Consider the following 22,352-nt stretch of genomic DNA (forward strand, 5'->3'; position numbering starts at 1 on the left):
TGCGTATGTGTGTGGGCGCGTTGTGAGCACTCTCACAGCTCGCCAGCATTGACTTATCTCAGGTTACATGAGGCAAAGACAGCGTCCATGATATCATTCAGCGAGCACGTGCTCAGCCACAGATACGAAGATGACAGTCGTATCTCAAACATATCAATTCCTTGGAATAGCGGGGGGCTTCATTGTTGTGTGTTCATGCTCCACCACTCCAACGTCTCTTGCAAAGCAGCCGCTTAACTCAACTGCTTCTTAATGAAACGAACATGCATTAAACAATTACATTGCATTTTGAATCTTAATGCTTTTGTCAAATTTTCCATAGCGTACTTAAACGAGTGTAATTACCCGCTTTTGGTGTGGTTGCTGCAGGCTGGTAACAGCATTATCATAATATTCTCTTTTCAACTCAGTGGCATGGTAATATTGACCTTTAGAGGGAGAAAAAGAGAGGGGGAGAGAGAATGCGTTAATAAATCATTATTTTTTGCTCCTTGCTAAAAGCCTGCATATTAGTTTGCCCTTAAAGATGAAAGCGCTCTAAAAATATACAATCTAACAATCATGAGACCATCAAAACAAAAGCACAAGCAAACAAAATCAGACATAAACCTACCACTTTGCAACAATATTGGCCACGGCACATTCTCATTCCCCAGAGCCTCATTTAGCAATACTGAGACAGAATGAAGTGGTGGAAAGCTGCAAACACACTGTAAGTCAGATAAGTGCATTTTCAAAAAATGTCTGTTAGTTTCCTGTGGCCCAGCGTGCACTAAATTGCATTGTGTGCTGCACTTCAAACCAATTTGGTGTGTCTGCTCCAAGGTTAGTTTGATTTTGGAGCCACAGCAGAGAACCAAAATTGCCCTTTTGCATGTGGTTTCAGGGAGGTATCCCTATATAGAGGCAGTAATTACATAAAAAGGTAATCACATTTATAAATACTTTATTCTGGTTAGTTATCCTGACATGCCCACATTATGCATTATGCATGTTTTTAACAGGCTGTTTTTTCGCTGAGGAGGCTGTATGGATCAAGAGGCTTAATAAAACTTTTATCCATTCATACAAGCAACTAAGGCATAGTTGAGGAAATACTAATTAACAAAAGCTTTGTGATATAAGTCAACAAATACACACACTGTGTACACACAACTTGGAAAGATAATTATAGAGCTGTATAAGTATATCTTTCCATAGATAACTAATCGAGAAGCCCTCCACTTGTATGTCATTGTATTTTAGAATTATAATGTATTTTGGAGAAATAACCAATGGGAGCAGCAGGACAAGATCAATTTATTCACTTAGTCTTACACAATCCATTATTGTTTGGCTGAACCTACAGAGGTTTTTGTGTCAAATTCCCTCTTCTGATGATGTGTGGATGTAAATAATACACTGGTGTCATGGGGTTTTTATTCTTCATAACTCTGTCATAATTTTCACAACTAGCGAGCTGTGGTTGCTAAGGACATTTCCTGCAGTTCAGCCATAGTCAGCACATACGCACTAACCCTTAAGACTCTGTTATTACACTAATGTATATGTTTATGTAACAATAATAATAATAATAATAATAATCTTTATTTATAGAGCACTTTTCAAAATCCAACTTAAAAGTGATTCACAAGGCAGAAAAATAAAACAGATAAGTCCTAAAATCATCAGATTTAAAAAGAGAAAGGATTTAGAAACAATTTAGTCTATAAAACCAAGGAGATTAAAAGACAGTTCAAAGAAATTTAAAGCTCAAGTAAAATCAGAAAAGGTCAATATCCAATAAAAGTATGTCTTAAGTAGGGACTTAAAAGAAATTACTGAGTCAGACCTGATTTTCTCAGGCAGATCATTCCAAAGCCTCGGGGCCCTGACTGCAAACGCTCTGTCCCCTTTAGTTTTCAGCCGGGTCTCATGAACAGATAAAAGACCTCTGCCCGAGGATCCCAAGTACATGCCGGTGCATAGGGTACTAAAAGGTCAGAGATATAGCAGGGAGAGAGTACATGAAGAGCCTACAGAAAGATCTTAAAGTCAATACAAACATACTGGGAGCCAGTGTAAAGAGAGGCTAAAGCAGGAATGAGATGATCACATCTCTCGGTTCGGGTTAATAAACTGGCAGCTGAGTTCTGTAGTTTAGCAGTTTAGAGTTGATCAATAGATTTCTGGTTCAAGCACATAAAAAGGCTGTTGCAGTAATCTAGATGTGCTGAGATGAAGGCGCGTAGGATGGTCTCTTAAAAGTTAAAATAGACCATATTTTTGAAATCTTTCTAAGATGATGAAAACATGATGCCCAAACTTTATGGTGTGCTGTTCAAAACCTAAATTACTGTCAAATCAGACGCCAAGATTCCTTGCAACAGATTTGATATGTTCTGCTAGGGAACCAGTAGAGGGCAGAAATTTCTTTTTGCATGCCCTGGGATCATATTATAAAGAGCTCTGTTTTGTTTGAGTTCAGCTGAAAACATTTTTTAGACATCCAGTTTTTAACATCACAAGGGCAGGCATTAAGTGAGCTCAGCATTCCAGGGTCTGTGGGTCTAACGGGCGGGTACATCTGTGTATCATCAGCATAGCAGTGGAAAGAGACACCATGTCTATGAATAGTGTGAAAAGAAAATGGGTCCTACAACTGACCGCTGAGGCACACCATACTTAACTGAAGAAAAAGAAGAGACATAGTTATTCACAGAGACACACAACCTCCCATTTGCCAAGTTAGATGAAAACCATCCTAAAGTTGCACCCGATATCCCTGAGGTCCAGCACATCATCGGCAGACATTGGTAACCTTGAACAGGGCAGTCTCAGTGCTGCGATACTTGGTGTGTGGATACCTCTCTGCTTATTGTATCTGGTGGTTTTTCCTGCTTCTGTGCGTGCTTTCTGCTTGCAGGCCCCACTTTGCCAGCCACTGTCAGTCTCATTTTGTCTTCCTGATTGACTGGCACAAAAATTCAAAAGACAAAAGTCTTGTCCCACCAGATTTATCAGGGGGTGGTTGTGCCCAGTCACTAAAAACATACAGCTGTCTTGCTCATTTCCAAGAAGCAAAAAAAAGCAATGTAGCAGAAAACTCCCTTTCCATCCCTGATTTGTCTTAGAATCACACCATAATTAGAGACCATTTTCTTTCTCATTTAAACCTCTGTAATTCCTAATCCATTGTAATGTGGCCATTACTGGCTCATTTTTTACACTTGCTAAAGTCATTAGTCATTGCTAATTACCATATCGAATAGAGAAGGCCAGCCAGGGGAATTCTAATGAGAGTTTAGTGCTACAGCAGAATCTCTGCGAACTGTGGGTGGAGATCATATAACAAAGCATAAAGATCTGGATCTGACAAAGAGAAGCGGTCCAATTAATTTTGCTCTCCATCATAAAAAAAACAGGCACACCTGGAAAAGTGTTGGTCTCTGTTATGCCTGAGCACACAAGCATGCACTACTGTGAATTGTTGTAAATATTGTACATAGATTACAACATACTCACGCACTCCTTGCCAAGTTGGGAAAATAAAAATAAAGAAGCTATAATCAATATATTTATAACCCACAGATAATAATCACCTTAGTCTGCAGTTTCACTCAGCTCTATGGAGTGTTTCAGTGTCTTTCAGCTTACTTTTCTGGTTCAGTCGTGCCGCTGTCATCAACCCCCGTTTCCAAACGCGACTGCAGCTGTTTTCTTTCATAGAACTTGTTTTGAGGACTCACTACAGGATACACCCCACACAGTGAGACATCTTGCTCATTCTACACAGAGAAACCGGGGTTAACAAATTAACCGAAAGTGTTTGGCAAAATATGATAAAGCCACTGTGCACCAAGAAAAAGAACGGACACAGTAAGTGACTAACTGGTGGACATAGTGGAACTTTTAGAGGCTAAGAGCCCGATATTTCCCTCAGGAGCGGACTGAAAAGCTGGCTACATAGAGAGGGAGAAGAGGTGATGTTTTTTTAAAGGGTGAAGATTTTCTCTCCAGGAGACATTCATAATGTTAAACTCAGTTGAGCTTGAAAGAGAAGTTCAAACCCAGCATCCTTTCTCACCTCAACACAACTGGCCAATCGGGGCGTGGATGTCGACTTTGAAAAGTTACAGAAGTTGGTTGGACTAATCCAATGTTGGAAAGCTATGGACGGAGGGGGTCTCCTAAACTGTCTAACTATCTGACAATGATGGAGAACACTGGCTCCTTCGGAGATGTTAGAGACTTAGACGTTTTATTGAATATTTTGACCGTCTCTCTTTTCATAACATTTCTTAGATTGTCACTCTTTGAATTCCATATCTTAAAAATGTATTCATTTCTAACTTGCGTTACCCAAATTGTTAACAGCTAAACCAAAATGAATTCAATAAGGGATTTGAAAGGGTTCGAACTTGGTCCTGGATTCAAATTTGAGAAAATACTACTAAACTCAAACCCTACTTTATACTTCTTCCTTATAATCTGTGATTCAACCAAGTGTTTTTTTTGGATTTTTGATCACGTTTCTAAAGCCCACAGTGATGTCCTACAATTTCATTCTGGTTCTGGTTTTATTCTGAAAAGAGCAAAACAGACAGATCTTTGAGATTTAGGTGCTTCAACAGTTATTCAGTATAGCTACTTCTTAAATGATTTAAATTGTCCAATTATCAAAAATCATTTCAGCACTAATGATATGCATAAGCAGTTGTATTTTATTCCTGTATACATCACTGCTGTTGAGCTAGTGCTTTACCGCTCTCATTACCATTCCTTTTCATTGTAATGCAATAAAAGAGGCAGAGTGAATAACTGATTAATCATTGCCTAACAAGACTATGAAATTGCAGTGCTACTTGGATGATTTCCCTTACTGTAATAAGACAGCTTAGTTAATGTTTTACAAAAGCACCAAGGTTGGCTGCTGTGCAATAATGCATGAGGAGCGGAAAGGAAGCTCAAAGGAAGCGAGTTCACAAGGAAACAAACAGAGACAAACAGGTCTGTGTTTGCCAGTTGCTCTGCTCTCAAATAGGGAGGAGGACTGCTGCAGGAGAAGCAACACACACCCACACACACACACACACACAGCCCCTTTATTTCTCCTCATCCCAGTAACACAGCAAATGGTGAACTGGTTGTTAACACAAACACACACACGCATCTCCACCGATCAGCCGCAACATCAAATGCAGTAATTGGTTTTAAATGCAGCGGCTGATCGGTGTACGCACACTTACATTTTTGTCAGGAAAGAAGTGTATGCGCGTTTGTATCAATGGCTTTGTGTTTGTGTGTGTGCATGCATACTTGAATGAGTCAGTGTCAGCGCCAAGGTGTGGGCCATTGTTGTCTCGGCCGAAAACGAACCCCTGTCAGCCCTCGAGCACATGAAGAGGCAGGCAGGGAACACAGCGGAGATGTAGTGTGGATGGAGGGGGGAAAGGAGAAAGAAAGGAGGGGAAGAGAGGAGAGAGAGAGAAGGAAAGAAAAAAGGGCGATTGAAGGAGAGGGATTAGACAGCTGTTTACTGCCATCTCTGGAGGCCAGCAGCAGTCAAAGCTAAGGAGTTTGTCAACGTCTGGTGCTACTATGCAGTTTGCTTTTCGTCTCTGCCATTTTTTCTCTCTCTCTCACTTGTATCGCTGTTTCAGCCTTACATAACACACTTTTCCTCTTCTCCCCCAATCTTAGGGTGGGTCTTTGTTTATCACTTTGCTCATTTTTTTTCAGAGAACTGAGGACTGAGTAGTAAATAGACACAATTCGAACAGCGATGTAGCGCACTGAGTGCCTTAATAGTTAGGGTGAAAGAACCCCAAAAAATCTGCACACTGTCGAACAATTATACTCACTTTATTTACAATGTGTCTGTCCTCAAACACTTTACAGGTAATATTCATATTTGATCTGCTCCTGAAGACAAGAAGCATTCTGGACTGATATTGTGTGTGAGCTGAGATAAATAATTGGTTTTTCTTATGTTGATGTAGGTGAAGCCCCCCGCATCTGTTCAGTAAATTGGATTCAGTCATTTTTTGAGCAAAAATACCAAAATTCCCTGGTTGTAGCATGAGAATTTTGCTGCGTTTCTTTGTTATATGTGACAGTAAAGTGGCTCTTGGTTGGCAAAAAAAGCAGTTTAAGGATGTCACCATGTACTCAGAGAGATTAAAATCTACAATTTTTATTTATTTATGACCTTTTTCTAGGCAAAATCTAGGCAAATTAATCGATGAATTGAGAATGAAAATAGCTGGAGCTCTAATTGATTATTATATTCTTTGAATATGCTTTTTTTCACAGTATTACAGTGTAATTATAACATATACTAATAGTAACTATTTTCATAATTTAACAAAACTTACCTTCTTTTGATATTTCTTTGTAGGCCTGATAAAGTATTCTTGAAATTTGCTGTTGTAAGTAGGTAAGAGCTCTTATAGGTTTGATTTTATTGAATCTGAATCCAGTTCCAAATCCACTTATCAAATCTTTTCAGGTATATTGTTTGGTGGGGAATGATGCCATATATGTACCGTATTTACTTCACTTTGTATTATAGCTAAACCACAGAGATTCTGTTGAGCTCAAAGGGTGCAGGACTTTCACCACATATTTTGTCACTGCTCTGTGACATTTATTAACCCTGCCCTTATTCCCCTTTCCTTCCGCTGTAAGGGAAATTGGTGTATGCTCCTCACTGGTTTGCTGTGCTGCAGCTACAGAAGGCGCAGCTGTAGAAATTATCAGACAGCAAATGTCAACTAAATAAATGGCTAGATTCTCTGCGTTCACTTTGCACTTAGTGTTACCTGGAGGCAAAGTCGCTGTTGCACTGCGACATGTCACAGAATCTGATGGGTCACACGATATGATGCAACACTGGCCGCGGGCTGAGGCCGAGCACTTGTCCATCTTAAGTTCTCAAAAATGCCACAAGTTGTTATTGTAACGTGATGGACAATAGTTGAATATTTAAACAACTGACTTGTCACTCTTCCCTTTGTAGTCCTGCAAATATTGCATTTCACAAATGTTTCATTGGCCTTTATGGAATGCATCCACACTTTGGAACGTTTTTGTTAAAACAGTCTGCCATGTTCAGTCAGTTAAAAAATTGTGTCCCCGAGTTAGTACATGTGGGTAGACGTGACCAGTGTTTCTTATTTGCAGATGCCTGTAGTGTCAGACAAGGGCACAAGAAACCATCAAAGAGGGATTGTGAATGAAAGACTCAATAAGGGATTTGTTTGCTGCAGAACTTAACAGATCTGGGTAGTTTACCAACTTGGAGATGGATCAAAATGGAACCAGCTATTGTTACCCATACCTAGTTGTACGATATTTATACACTAGATCCATCCTTTGACATTTAAATTCCCTATTGGATGATTATGTACCTATCTGGTTCAACGTTTGACCCTATACTGTATATTTCTGACGGATTCCTACTTGTATATGGACAACCAATCAATATGTATATATGTAGTTTATCTTTCAATATTTCATGTTTTGTAACATACTATTTTTGTTTACAATCTAAATTATAAAAAGCTCAGGAAGGGTTTTATTTGCAATCACAGACCTCACTGACCGAAATATGTAGGGATGCTGGGATGGACTGCTGGTACCCTGTGATTGGTGTTTTGTTTTTGTTTTTTTTGCGGGGGGGGCTATGTTTACATAAATATATATGATACCAGTGCTGTTTGCCACTATGAATTCTACCTGAAGAAGGTCCAAGGACTCAGATGTTGTAAATAAAGCAAGATTAAGTTATTGACAGCGTGCAGAATTTTTTGGATCTAGATCTGTAGCTAAAATTGTCACTTCCGACACAGGAGAGTCAAACATTTGCTCATGAATAGTTTGCTGCAATATTAAAAATTCACTGATACATGTTGCTTCTCTCACTTCACAGTCAAAGCTTCACCGTACCCACACCCGTTTTAGCAGTAATCAGTGAACAAGTCAAAGTACACACACACACACCCTGCAGACAGCTCTGCAGTCTCCCAACTGATTTTCAAAGGCTCGGAATCCATTCTATGTTTGCTTTTCATTCGCTCCCCGGCTGCTCTTTCATCATCCACCCGTCATCTGAAAAGCATCTTAAATGATTATGTTTTAGCTTCTTCCTTTTTTTTCCCCCCCGCACTTAATCTCGCCTTCATGTTCACACTCCATTTGGCTTGATGGCACAAAGGTGAATCATAAAAGCCTTTTTTGTTTCAGATTTGTGTCATTTTCATTGCATAAGCCACGCCACTCTGTGCCTCCGCGCTTGTCGGGGACCTGATATGTAACGCATCATGATTTGTGCTGTTGCTGTTCTAGCTGGCTTCCATTCAGGTGAAGAAACATGCAGGAAGGAAAGACAGGGATTTGACTCAGGGGATTTTGCTCAAAATCATTCTGTTTTTTTTTTTTTTTTTTGAAAGTGCAATTAGAGCAGTGGCTAAGTGTTCTCCTCTGCCTATTAATCCCCAACAATAAATGCGTGTGGTTCCATGAAACATATTGGCAACTTTCTTAAAGTGAGATTAATTTGGCAGGCAGGAAGCTGAGTGGGCCTTTGTGGAACTGGTTATCTTTCCTTAGCACATTGGACTAAGCTCTCCAAGCCTGGTGGAATGAAGAGTGTGTGAGTGCAGAGGGAGTGTGATGCAATGTAGGTCATTTGGATGGTTTGAAAATCACAAGGTTTTTAGATTGATTTTCTTGATTGTGTGCAAAATTGGCCAGAAAGAAATACAATGATGCTGTTTATTTTCCAAGTCATTGCGTTAACATATAACTTATTATTGTTTGTCATCATGAAAAAAATAACATGGGAAAAAGATTTTATGAATTGAAGTATACATGATCATTTAAACCTACAGTGCCTTTCATGCTATCTACATTTGACCAACCAAACATCCTGTCCTTCTGTTTTTAGCTCTCTGTCAGGCCGCATTGTTGGAGGCGTGTGGTGGTTCTTCACCCTTATCATCATCTCATCCTATACTGCCAACTTGGCTGCCTTCCTGACAGTGGAGAGGATGGTGTCTCCTATAGAGAGTGCTGAGGATTTGGCCAAGCAGACAGAAATCGCCTATGGAACGCTGGATGCTGGCTCCACCAAAGAGTTCTTCAGGGTGAGAAAACAACATTCAAACATTTATTCAAACAATTGCTGTCAGCGCTAACCTTTGTCAAAATGCAATACATTTTTTGTGACTGCTTCCCAGTAAAAGCCAGCCTGTGTTTTGGCAGTTGAGCGCTTTAAACACAAAGCAATATTTAATGTTGGGTTTGTGTTAGCAGTAATCAATGTTTATGAGAGTGAACAGTAAACAGCAAAGCTGATATCAATGGGATAAAATTACAAACAGCAATGTTGGATTACATGCATGCATCATTTCCTGTGGATCCTTTGTGCAATTAATCCAGCACTGGAATGGTGGACTTCACTACTAACAATGAATACTAATATATAGACAAGTCATTACAGAAATAAATACATTCGGTGGCTATTGCTGAAAAAAATCTGACCATAAATAGAATCCAAAAAAGGGGCTTGATTTAATGAAAATTGTAAAGAATATTACTTCAACACAGTATTATACAGTTTGAAAATAGATTATATAGTATTCCCACTGACACTGTCTCTTTCTCTGTCTCTCCATTTCTCTCATTTCCATTCTGGTTGTCAGAGGTCTAAGATTGCTGTGTTTGAGAAGATGTGGTCCTACATGAAGGCGGCTGACCCGTCCGTGTTTGTCAAGACCACAGACGAGGGTGTAATGAGGGTCAGGAAGTCCAAGGGCAAGTATGCCTACCTGCTGGAGTCCACTATGAACGAGTACATAGAACAGAGGAAACCCTGCGACACCATGAAGGTGGGAGGGAACCTGGACTCTAAAGGTTATGGCATCGCCACACCCAAGGGCTCCCCTCTCAGGTAAACCCCTGCCACTGCAGCATGGCAGGATAAAAGCCTTCAAGCGCTTTTATTGGCGCTCATGCATGAGCATCATATGTCACCTTTTCATTTGTCCACAGAACAAAGTTCCTTCAGCATTTGCTTGGATTGATTAGTTTCGTCTTTTTTTTTTTTCTTTTTTTTTTAATTTCATGCATTTTGATTCATTTATGTATCTTTTTTTTTAATCATAATAACATAAGATGTCTTTATTAGTATTATGTTGTTCATATTTTGAGTTCATTCTAAACAGATGTAGAAGGCATGCAATTACTTTGACAATAATTCATTGAACTTTTTTCTTCTTTTGTTCATAGTTTACACACACCACACAGACATTTACAACTTCATCATGCCCATTTTCATCAGTAAAGGCCATCTATTTTTGGTGTCTGCATATGTATGTATGCAGCTGGCCTATTCATAGCTGACTTGTGAGCACTAGCAAGAGTGTAAAGTAGGACTATGAGATGTCCCACACTTGTTTTCCTGCAGCCCTCTCATTACATTTTCTTCATGAGAGTTTTTTTGGTGGCTGGTTACATGCGGTGTGCTTTGAAACTGAAGCATCCGCCCAAACACACACACATACAAAATGTAAATGTACCTCTCACAAACCAGGAGGGCCTTTGAAGCAGGATCCCAGCTACAAGGACCACATCCCATATGGCCACTTTCCCACTTATGCCAGGGCTCACACCTTGAACGGGAAGTCAGCAGAGTGGAATTGATACTTGCAACATTCAATGTGATAAATGATGTAATGAATGATAATTCATACTTGATGTACTTCTGCCATTGATGTCCAAGAGCAGTAGCTGTCATTTCACATTACATTAACACCCTCACCAACTTCCCATCCATATTTCTCCTGCAACTACAGAGAGGGCACAGGAGCTAGTGGCATCTGAAGCTTTTAATCTATCTCTAATAGGCCTCATTCATTTTAATGAAAGGAGACATATGGGGAGATTTCATTCAAACTCACTAAAGATTCATTCACCGTTCCACCTTGGTTGACAGCCAAAGGTCAGGAAAAACTGTCAGGAAATGTTTCCTATGCCTTACTCAAAGGCTCCTCATCCGATTCATATAAATTGGATTTCTTACAGCAAGTAAGTGCTGTATTAGTAATAAGACAAGTGGTGAAAATTCTGCTCCCAAGTCATGTCGTCAGATTGGTCTATACCTACAATGTAGCGATGGGATGCAGTGTTGAACTGCCAAGGATGGGCCCCAATATCTCCCTTTCTTTGTGTTAATTATTAGCTGAATCATGTGTGTTATTCTCAGGTTGCCACTCTGTCCATTCAAGGATGTCTGATACTGAGTTTCATTAACAGATAACAAATATTCGTTTTGTATGAAGGATGGAAATGTGAATGCTTCAAATGTTTTTATGGTTGAAGTAGAAGTTGACTAATGGTGCTGCTCACCTGGAATCAGACATGAGTGAATGTCCTGCGAATTCAAAGAGTTAGGTTCAATTCTACCTGCAATGCATCGTTAATACATCAATTTGCAGAGAGTGTGAATATCAGGCTTTCTCTCTAAAGATATTGAGTCAGATACCTAATCCCAGTTCTCTCTATTGCAGAAATTTAAAATGTTTCCTCATTGCATGGGATAATTCCTATGTACTTAACTGTACGTTAAGAAAAAAACTATACTCATGTCAGTTTTTGGTTAAATTTGCCGGCTGCAAATGGTAACGTCAGCACTTTCGGTTTCACAAGCTTCACATTATAATGCATTTATTATTTATAATTTGGCTCGGTCACTTATGGCCAATACCAATACCACAGATCTGAATGTCCCACTGGATATATGAAAATATACATACATATGTTCTATTATTTTTATTGCAGTGCAGGCCTAATTGAAAGTAGCACTTTGAAAACAAAAACACCCAAATGACATAACTCTTCATTTTACAGGACTGTCTTCAAAGAACACTTTCTGATCAGTCTGTTTAATGTTCTCTATATATTCTGTGCTCTCTCATTTCTTACATGTACAATGTCCAGCCACCTCCATGCCTGCCTGACTGTTTACCCCATCCCACCTAACATTCAGTAGCCTCCCTGACATCTGCTTGCCTCGAACCAGCTGACCAAACTAACCAATGGCCTGCAGGTCTCCAGACCATTCATGTCCACACACTTTGACTTCTTTCTTTCTGTCTGAGTCTACTGGGCTGAGAAAGAATTCAGAGGTTTTACCAGCTCTGAGGATACATGTGTTCCCTACAGCTGTGTTGTGCACTCAAGGTTGGGGATAGAGACTCTTCTGAATCCGCTGGTGAGAAAGGCAGAATGTCACCAAACTAAATTGTTGTTGCACAGAAGAACTGACACTGATTCGAGGGAAAAGACAATCTGGTAAATGCTGTAAGCTTTACTTCTTTTATGCAAATTCTGACTGCAGATTCTACCTTTCTCTGATTTGTGGATGGAGAGAGTCTTTGTCCACGGCCATTCAGCTATAGGAAATACACACACACACTCACCAGAGAGAGAGAGCAACCATTTAGGAGATGCTTTGGATGAGGGGACACATATGGTTTCAGCACTCCACCTGTAGTTGGTGCACAGTTTCCTCTGAGCCTGTTAAAGACATAAACCTACTGTGAATTTGAGCCATTACAGTTAAAACATTAAAAGCCTCATTTTGCATTTGTTTCTGCTGATAGTTCTAAATTAATCAACATGGGCTTCTATTCACCAGGATGCAGTTATGGGTTGAATATTGATAGTTTAGTTACCATAGTAATCTGTATGCTGGTGCCACTGAAAGGAAACTGTCATCTGTGGACAGACTTCTGTATCCAAATCATCTCCAATTATAGTGTCTGCTCTGCCTCCCTCTGAGGCCCCTGCTTGGTAAAACCTGACTCTACTATTGTATGGGTGCTCAGCATTTCAGCCCCAACTAACATATATCGAACATGTGCATCTAAAGCCAGTACTCCTGCTTCATATCAGTAGTTATCTGCAGGAGAGTCTCAAATAGTAATTCAGTGTTGTCATAATCACCACCACCTTGCGACCAATTTGTTTATATCTGTCCCATAGAGTGTCTCCTAATGGCTATCATTTTATATTATTTTCAAGAAACCCAGTAAACCTGGCAGTGTTAAAACTGAACGAGCAGGGCCTCTTGGACAAATTGAAAAACAAGTGGTGGTACGACAAGGGAGAGTGCGGCAGCGGGGGCGGGGACTCCAAGGTCAGAGCCAGTTTGATAAACCCTGCGGGTAACCCACCACCACTGGGAGTGGCGGGTTGTGGGGACGTGGGTAACCGGCAGGCCCACGCTGCACCTCCACTCGGGCAACACTTGATTTCTCTGTGGTGTGGGCAAGAGCAAAGCAAAAGTCACAAGTGTGTGTGGATGGGGGGGGGGGGGGGGGCAACACTTACTTAAAATTGATCAATGCCTTAATTAAACAAGCTTAGTTATATGCACCACATGCATTGATTCAGTGGCTTTGGATTTTTTTTTTTAGACTTAGTTATCAAATGTGGCCATTTACACCCTTTCTTTTAACTAAAGATACAATTGAGACATTCATGTTGCTTAAGTGAGGGTAAGCAGTGTGCCGGTTACCCAAAGTGATATAGTAATACACATCTACTGCCTTAGGGAGCAAGCCAACCAAGCTAGATGGAGTATTAATGCATATCACTTTGACTCTGATGTTTCTAATGGTTTTTATGCTTTAAATATTTGTGTGTGTGTGTGTGTGTGTGTGCGTGCGTGTGTGTGTGTGTGTGTGTGTGTGTAGTGTGTGTGATAAAATTTTTTTTTTTTTTTTCACCTGTAAGCAAGCTCAAGCATTAACGTGTGTATGTATTTGCTGCTCTGTGTTCTGAATTAATAACATAAAATAACATGGTATAATATGTTATTTATGTTATTTCCTTATGGTTGGAAGAATCCCAGTAAACCTAGCGGTGTTGAAACTCAATGAGCAAGCCGTCTTAGACAAACTGAAAAACAAATGGTGGTACGATAAAGGGGAGTGTGGCAGCAAGGACTCCGGAAGAAAGGTTAGTCTCAAACCCAAACCTGTCACCTCACAGCACCTCCCAGCACAACCCTGCTCCTGATCCTAAACCAGCCCCAAGTCCAGCCCTCAGCCTCTATTACACTGAGCAATAATCCCCATGTGGCTATCTGGCAGTACTACCTGTATTGGCCTGAATATAAGACGACCCGCCATTTTGCAACATGATCAGTCTAATCTAATTTACTAAAACAAATAATTTGAATAAACTCTTTGGCTTTAGCTTTAATAATAAAGAAACATTTTGAATTCCAATAATTAAATTGAATCAAAACAGCCCCGTCCTGCTATTGTCACTACTGACACTGCTACTACTACTGCCTCTGTCAGTAATGCTAACTTTACAGCTATACTGCTCCTATCACTATTACAATGTCTATTGTTGCTGCCGTTAAAACTTAGCTGCTCCTGGTGTACACATGGTATCACCGGCAAGAACACTTTTCAGAAATGCAGAAAAATGCTGTAACATTAACAAGAACCAGCAAAACAAAAAAAACCTCTTTAGGTTGGTTAAAGTTACCCTATGTAACTTTTGTTGAACAGCAGCCATGTAACCACAAGTGTAATTTTAAAGGCCGTAGTAAATACTAGAGTATAGTGTAACAGTAGTACAAATAAAGTCAGCAAACTAACTCAGGAAAATGAGTTGCAAAGCAATCTATATCTCATTTTTGCTAACGTTCGCTACCAAAAGCGGCTTATACCAAACCAAGTAAGGCTGTTTGAGGATACAGCCAGTTCAACTCAGTTCAATACAGTCAGGGCTTTTCTTCAAAAGCCTTGACTGTATTGAACTGAACAAAAATGTCTTTTATTGCTTATGAATTCTTGATTTGCAATAGCACAAAAATGTTTTCCTTTTTTCCCTTTCATAAGTTACATAGCTTTGCTTTAAACTAGGCTTACTGGAAATTTTGGGGGTTGATTGGTGCTAGCAGATATAAGAACATAGATAGCTCAGGAACCCTGAACGAGCTATCTTTACAATAAAACAAGTTTAATAAAGCTCAGTCGTAAAGTAACAATTCTGTAACGCACGAGCCTTCACTGTTGAAAAGGAACATCTGCTGTTGTGATTATGTAAAATGTCTAGTCCTCTTGTGTGAAACAAACCCCACTTTTAAAAAGGTAATTTCCAAAGGAAAACATCGTCTTATCGTCGGGCCAGTATTTTGGTGGGACTCTAGTGTCTATTTCTTCCCACTGATGAGCTTGTGTTGTCAGAGGTTTAATGTTCATTATCAGTGTGTAAATATATATTGTGTGGTGGATTAGTTACTATTGTTATTTATGCTGTTATACACATAGAGACTACAGTAACCATCTAGGTCCGCTAAATCCTCTTAAAATAGATTGTCCTACCCCACAAACACACACAGATACATACACATAGATCAAGTGTTATGTTAACCTTGAGTTTGTACTGTCTATTAAATCACCCTGAAAACAATTTTTTTGTTAGAATAGATCTCCTTCCCAAGGAGAAAAAATAAGAAAGAGGAACAGAAGGACATGACGGAGACATGTGATGACAGTGGGCCACTGGCCTTAATTGAACCCTTTGAAAATGTTGAGCTCTAACCTTTGCATTCTGGCCCTTATAATAATTCTGCCCTAACTCTCACTGTAGAGTGTGCATGTATGGATGCAAAAACTGTCAGTCTGCTAGATTGACCCCCCAAGTCACACTAAGTCTGCCACCGTGCTTGCATGCATTTATGGTTTATGTTACCCACCGTCTCAAGAAGCAGTTCTCCATGACAGAAAAGCTTTTGCTCTTTAGCTCAGCTACCTCTGTATGTGTTTGAACTGTTAGCTGGCCTTCTGATCTGTCAGATCTTTTTCTTACTTTACCCTGGTTATATTTTCATAGTTTGGTGTAGGGGTGTCAAACTATGTACTATGGTGGTATCTGTCTCCCTGGGAAAATATTGCAAATAATCTTAGAATATTTTTTTAATTTTTAGAACTCTTAACACTGCTAAAGGCTCAGAACAAGGCATTCTGTAGTAAATATTTATATGAACTTTATTATAATTTTTTTCTGGAGCATGACTTGACGTGAAAGGAATAATTTGACATTTTGGAAAATATGCTCCATCGCCTTCTTGCCAAGAGTTTGATGAGAAGATTGACACCACTCTCATATCTGTGCGCTAACTATGTAGCTACAGCTAGTTAGAATAGCTTAGCACGAAGATTAGACACAGGGAAACGGCTAGCTTGGCTCTGCCCAAAGGTAACAAAATCCACCTGGCAACAACTGTAAAGCTCACTAACACATTTGATCTCTTACCTCACTTGTTTAATCCATACACAAAAACCAAATTAGGCAAGAAATAGTCTGGCACATAAAGTCTGGTAAAACCACAACGTATCATTTTAACATTTTGGTTATATGCTAACCTAAGCTAACTGGCTGCAGGCTTTAGCTTCATACTCAACATACAGGGATGGAAATGGTATCAATCTTCTCATCTAACACTTCACAATAAAAGTGAGTAAGCTATTCCTTCAATATGTGATGCTTTTTATTTTGCAGCAATTTAATGCTCTGCTTAAAAAAAAAACCCTACTCTCAACAGTTATTAGCTGTGTGAAGGGATAAGTGATTTAATTAGTAGCTTTTGTCTTTGGTTGATTTTTACTGTATTTCTAAGTAGAAAGTTTACACTCACACACCCACACACGCATACACACACAGGATTTAAGGATTTGGCCAATAGAACCAACTTTAGGAAGCTTTGTGAATGCAGCTCCAAGAGATGGAAATAAATTCAACCTGAGAGAAAGAATTAGTCTCTGAAATCTGCAGACTCTCAGTCCACTATAGCACATAGTTTGACACACATGCCCTAGTATAAAAACTTTATTCACATCACATAATACTACTGCTTATGGCAGGGTTTATCTAGATAATGCCAGGCACAAAGACAGACATAATGTATTTGAATGCAAATTTGCCCTTGGAATTAAAATCTATTTATCGAAGCAAATTTCAGCGGTGGCTAAAAAGGCTGATGTGCTGATGTGCTCCTGTGTTAATTGTAAGCTCCAATGCATGTCAAGGCACAATAAAGCGTAAACCATCATAACAGAATAGCTTTCCATGTGGCATTGATCTCTTCAAGTGACCCAAAGGTATTCCCAAAATGGATTTACATTTAATAACATTAACACCACATAGTCCTCATTGTTCCATGAACAACAGTTAGGTTGATTGATTTAAGTCTTAATGATTCCATTTCATTACAGACTATGAATAGGCATAAATGTAAGTAGGTACCATTGCAATAGAGAATAATGGCCTATAATATGAAGCAATGTAAAACTAAAGACTTGTTTGTGCTGTTGCTGCATGAATGCATGTGTTGTGGGGTGCTTACGCACTTTACCTGTACTTACCTGTTCCCTCACAAAATGTATTTCTCTAAATGTAGTATTTTGACTTGATATAGACATTGTGTGAAACGTATAGAAATGTATGAGTCAGAAAAAGTTCTAGATTAGTATCTATTGTCAGTATCTTGGGCCTGTCTCACAAAGCAAGTTCAATATAGTGAGGCTCTCTTTGAATTCGTATCTGGTTTTACTAATCTAATCTAACACTGGTGATTCTGGACAACTGGTCTCAGAAAGCTGGTAACAAACTAGCTCCAACACAGCTATGAACACGTGCCCAAGCAAGAGATGAGGCTTCAAAGAAACATAAATAAGCTTGTCTTCATCTCTTATGAAGCAAAAAATTACACTGAATAAATATGAGAAAAAACAGAAAATTAAAATGTTTCATTAATGTTGCTTCTGTCGATGTACAGAGGAGCAGTGCAGAGGCATGATTTGTTCAATTAAAAATGATTTGATGAAGGCCTGTGACCAAAATGTAGCTTGCATTAATCACTGGGAGCTAATTTTCAGTGTGCAGACATTTTTCTTTTTTGAAATTAAAAAGGCTGATTACTTCTCGTCATTAGGGCACAGTCAGAATACTTCTTATTTATATGATAGTGTCATCATGAAGTTGCCTCATATTCTCTGGTTCTGCAGTGATAGAGTATGAGTCCGACAGTCTACGTTCAACCAGTCACTGAAAGAACTTCATTGCAATTAATATGCAGCAGTTGACTTGATTCATGGCCTTTCCAACTACTACTGTACTCGCTGTGAGAAGCTCTGGTTTATAACCAGAAAGGAACACTAGCTGTACCAAAAATGATGTATGATAATCTTTATCAATGCCAGACGTTGAGTGAGCATTCTCAGTATTGATGTTAACTGATGTTTTGATCTATAATTAGGCCCTGCAGTGGGCATCAGGCTGTGCCCTCATTAATTTACTGAGCCCTCTGACAGGTGACACCATCCTCTAACCCTGACCTAATGTACCGTTAGACTGCCTTTGAGTCCTCGCATTTCCAACATTTTCTTATACCTATTATTTTGTCGGAAGCCTTGTTATGTAGCCAAAGAGGCACACTGACTATCACAAATCTATAATATATTTTGGATATAATAAATTATAAATTATAATTACTTATACATGAAATCATAAATTAGTTTATATAAAATTACTCTGGAGTCCTGAGGACCTGTCAATTTTTACATGAATGCAGTCTTTTTGTCCATATTTGGATCCTGTCGGATCGTTGACTCAATTTCTCCTCACAGTTCTTAGCCGTAAGCCTGACAAAAACTTCTTCCAGGCTTGGTCTACCTAGTTTTATGAGAAGAAAAAAGCTATAGTTATATCCAAAGTTATCCAGCTCACATAATATATCCTACTTGGTGAGACAGGCCTCTAAAATGTGTTTTTATTGTTAATGTTTTGTTTTTGTGTGTGGCTATGTGTGTGTCGTGTCCTCTGGTCTTGTACTTTACGTGTATGAATGTAGAGGCTAATCTGTATAATGTACTTGTGTGTGTGTTCGTGTGTGTGTAGTCTTAAGTATATGTGGGTTTGAGTGTGCGTATAATTGTTTGTTATTTTGCTATAATGCATTTAAGTCCTTGAATTTGTGATTCCTGTTTGTGAGACTAATGTTTGTCTATAAGTATGTGTGTGTCACATGTGTGTATGTCTGTAGAGTCTTTTGTATTGCTCCACCTCACGATTGCTCCTCAACACTTGGCTCTGGCCCTTCTTCCTCCCCCTCCTCCCTCCAGGACAAGACGAGCGCTCTGAGCCTCAGCAATGTGGCGGGAGTCTTCTACATCCTGATCGGCGGCCTGGGCCTGGCCATGCTGGTGGCGCTGGTGGAGTTCTGCTACAAGTCCAGGACCGAGTCGCGCCGAATGAAGGTGTCAAGCGCGCGAGCCGCTGCTGCCTCAGCCGCTCAGGCCTTTCACTGCTCAGCCTTAGACAGTGGTGCTAGCGCCCCCTACACAGAGCTGCAGAGCTACGGCCTGTACGCCAACAACACTGTTAAGATATAAGGGCAGAGCACAGCGACGGGGTAGGAAACGCTGTGATCCAGCCATGATGATGATGATGATGATGATGATGATGATGATGATGACATCCGCCTTCTCACACCCCCCGCCCATCTAACCGTGATCACAGTAGGGCCTCTCAAGGCTTCCACCGCAGTGCAATCGCTCTGTACCTCTCTCTAACTCTGCCGCTCCCTCGCTCAGTCTTTACGTCACTGATCTCCTGCAAGTGTTGTCGAATCACTTGATTTTAAATTGCCCTTATGCCTGTTTCTTCATGTTTTTGAATTCTCTCTAGCAGAGTATATAAAATTTTCCTTTAGTCTATCTTTAACGTAACTTTTGGATGTCATCACAAGAGGACTCTACCTTTTACTCTATATTATATCATCACTATTTAAATATGAAATATATATCAGTCACTTTTTCTGTTGGACAATGTAGAATTTAAAATTTGTAGTACACGTTTCACTTTTTTATTTCAGTTTAGAGAAAAGTTCATCTCAGGCTTCTCGTTAAATCCCATTTCTACACTCAATGGCAAGTGAAGAAATTTCACTTTGCAGCACAGGTATAGAGGCAATTTGAATCACAGTGGTACATCTATCTACCTCTGTCGCTCTGAGCAAATCTCTCCCCTGCTCCTTCTTCTCTTTTTGCTGACTGTCTCGCAAAAGCAGGGCCCATTGTGGTGAACATCCTTTATATGTATACCATAAGGCAGGCCTGGTGCGGCTCACATGTGTTCCATCACTGCTTTAACCCAGAAACGTCTAACTCGAATTTTTGTATGTTCAGAAATCTCAAAGTAAGGACTTGTTGCTTTATACTATATTCGGAGATGCGCGGTTTCTCCTTCAGCTGCAATATCGTGGCTATTAGTCATCTGCCTCGTGGATCAATTTACAACAAACAACCTCAGATTCATTTTCCCAACATCAAAGCACCCTTGGGGCACATTGATATACTCTTGGTATAAACAGCATAAAAAAAATTTAAAAAAAAGGAAAGCAGTAGAAGACAAGGAGTGATCTTCTACACCAATCACTTATGTTTTAATCAGCCCGAGAAGAGGCACCTGATCAGTATGCTGATGAGATTGGCGAGGAGCCTACTAGTCCAGCGGTGCCTTTATGCTGTTTGACTTGAAAGAAACAACAATGCCATTCCAATTAGAGGGCGGTGTAATTCTCCAATCCCCATGCAGCCCTAACCGGTTGCACCAGGTTGCACTCGCTTTGGCCAATTTAATCAGCTATAGAATAGGGGAGGCAGGCAGACACCGAAGAGGCACATGTGCACACACACAAATCACACATCATTAGGTCGCCGTTCGAGTCCATGGGCTTTTACTGTGGTAGACTGGAGAATGGAGCTATTAAACCAATGAATGAAGCCTCGGCTCCCTTCTTACTGCCCACGCTTCGCTCTGCTCCTCCTGTTGCAAATTAGGACGTTGATGCACATCGGCCAGCACCACGATTTACCACCCGCGAATATCACTCAGGCCCAGATACAGAGGGTGAAAACTAGCACCCTGTGACTCCTAACAGCTAATTTTGCTCCTGAATTTCTTGGTGTGCCAGCACCACATTCAGATAGTGACATCAACAGCTTCTTATGTGCATATATTCACATAATAAAGACCGGAAAAATTACATAGCATTCTGCAGACTTATATTTATTCTTCTAAAGCTAAAAGACCTCCTAAAGTGCGCAACTCTGTGCGCTGCTAGCTCTAACTGTTTGATAAACTTTCTCTGTTGCGATTAAGATATATTGTAATGCATGTCAGTGAGAGTCATAAAAATCTGGTGTGCAGACTAACTGTAATCTGTTTGCTTCGACAGCAATCCATCAACGATGCCATGCGCTGCTCCACCCTGACCAGGATGAGTGGCAACGGGAGTGGCGGAGAGAACGGACGAATCCTCACCCATGACTTCCCCAAGACCGTTCAGACGCTGCCCTGTATGAGCCACACCGCCAGCATGGGACTGGGTGCCTCCGGCATGTGATCATCACATGACTGTGCTGGCGGCGAGGAATAGGCAGGGTGGGGCAAAAGAAGAGCACATGACTAAAAGGACCTCAAAAATCATGGCTGTCCAGTTTGACCCATCTTCTCTCCTGGCTGATAACGCACCCAACTCATTGAAGACTTTACTTACTGCCAAAATGCACTCTCGAACCGTCCTTGCAAACTATGAACAGAGACTCGCAACATTTTTTTTAAATAAGTGGCTGTTTGAAAAAGAGATTCCGAAAAGAAGGAGGGAAATGTGCTGCAATAAAGAAGCCGTCAAAGGGGCGTGTTTTTGAATTTTTTTACGGTGTTCATATATGTGGGAAAAAAAAGAACTTTATTCTTCAGTGTGACGCCTGCGCTGTGCCATTTCGATGGAGCTGTTGACGTTAGTCTGCGTGTGCAATATCTTCACCCCCAGTGCTGACCTTGTACTACCTAGATGCTTTGTAATGGCTGATGGAACATGTCTTTGCACATATGTGGCAGAGGAGGACAAACACTTGTGACTGCTATGATGATTTGATAATGTTTTGGGACATTCCCGTTCTCTTTCACTCTCACATTTACACGCCATTTTGGACGGACAAAGTGCTCTGTGTAGCATAGCCAGTTTTTATGATATAGTATATGCTTTACACTGTCGTAATAGCGCAGAGAGCTGTGTCAAAAGTAGTTTGATTTGACTCATCCTCGACTGAAGGTTAATGCTGTTTAAATCAGCGGTTGACCAGGCATCAACAAACATGCGTTGCTGCTACACCTCATTTAACACATCATGCCTTGTCTTTGTGCCATATGACCATTCTCACCAATGCATACGGATACACCGTAAACTTGTTGCCACTGGATCATTTGTTTGGCCAGCA

General features: G+C 40.2%; 1 protein-coding gene across 13 annotated transcripts in view; it reads left to right on the forward strand.

The window, feature by feature from the left end:
- The window catches only part of gria1a (glutamate receptor, ionotropic, AMPA 1a), a 65,391-nt gene extending 43,812 nt beyond the window's left edge, over positions 1-21,579 (forward strand). Inside the window, exons 12-16 of one of the 13 annotated variants that reach the window (XR_005706563.1) lie at positions 8,930-9,128; positions 9,687-9,934; positions 13,069-13,183; positions 19,191-19,586; positions 21,308-21,418. Coding sequence is in view for 6 of the 13 variants with exons in the window: in XM_040119645.1 (XP_039975579.1) it covers positions 8,930-9,128; positions 9,687-9,934; positions 13,069-13,183; positions 19,191-19,325; positions 21,308-21,475 (865 nt within the window). In the remaining 7 variants the exon portion in view is untranslated. Of the gene's footprint in view, positions 1-8,929; positions 9,129-9,686; positions 9,935-11,982; positions 12,092-13,068; positions 13,184-13,892; positions 14,008-19,190; positions 19,587-21,307 lie in introns of those variants that run through there. The other 12 variants (XR_005706564.1, XR_005706565.1, XM_040119647.1 and 9 more) reach the window with 12 other exon arrangements.
- Positions 21,580-22,352: the final 773 nt, after the last annotated feature.

Source organism: Xiphias gladius, chromosome 23 (genome assembly GCF_016859285.1).
Source record: "Xiphias gladius isolate SHS-SW01 ecotype Sanya breed wild chromosome 23, ASM1685928v1, whole genome shotgun sequence".
Taxonomy (NCBI): domain Eukaryota; kingdom Metazoa; phylum Chordata; class Actinopteri; order Istiophoriformes; family Xiphiidae; genus Xiphias; species Xiphias gladius.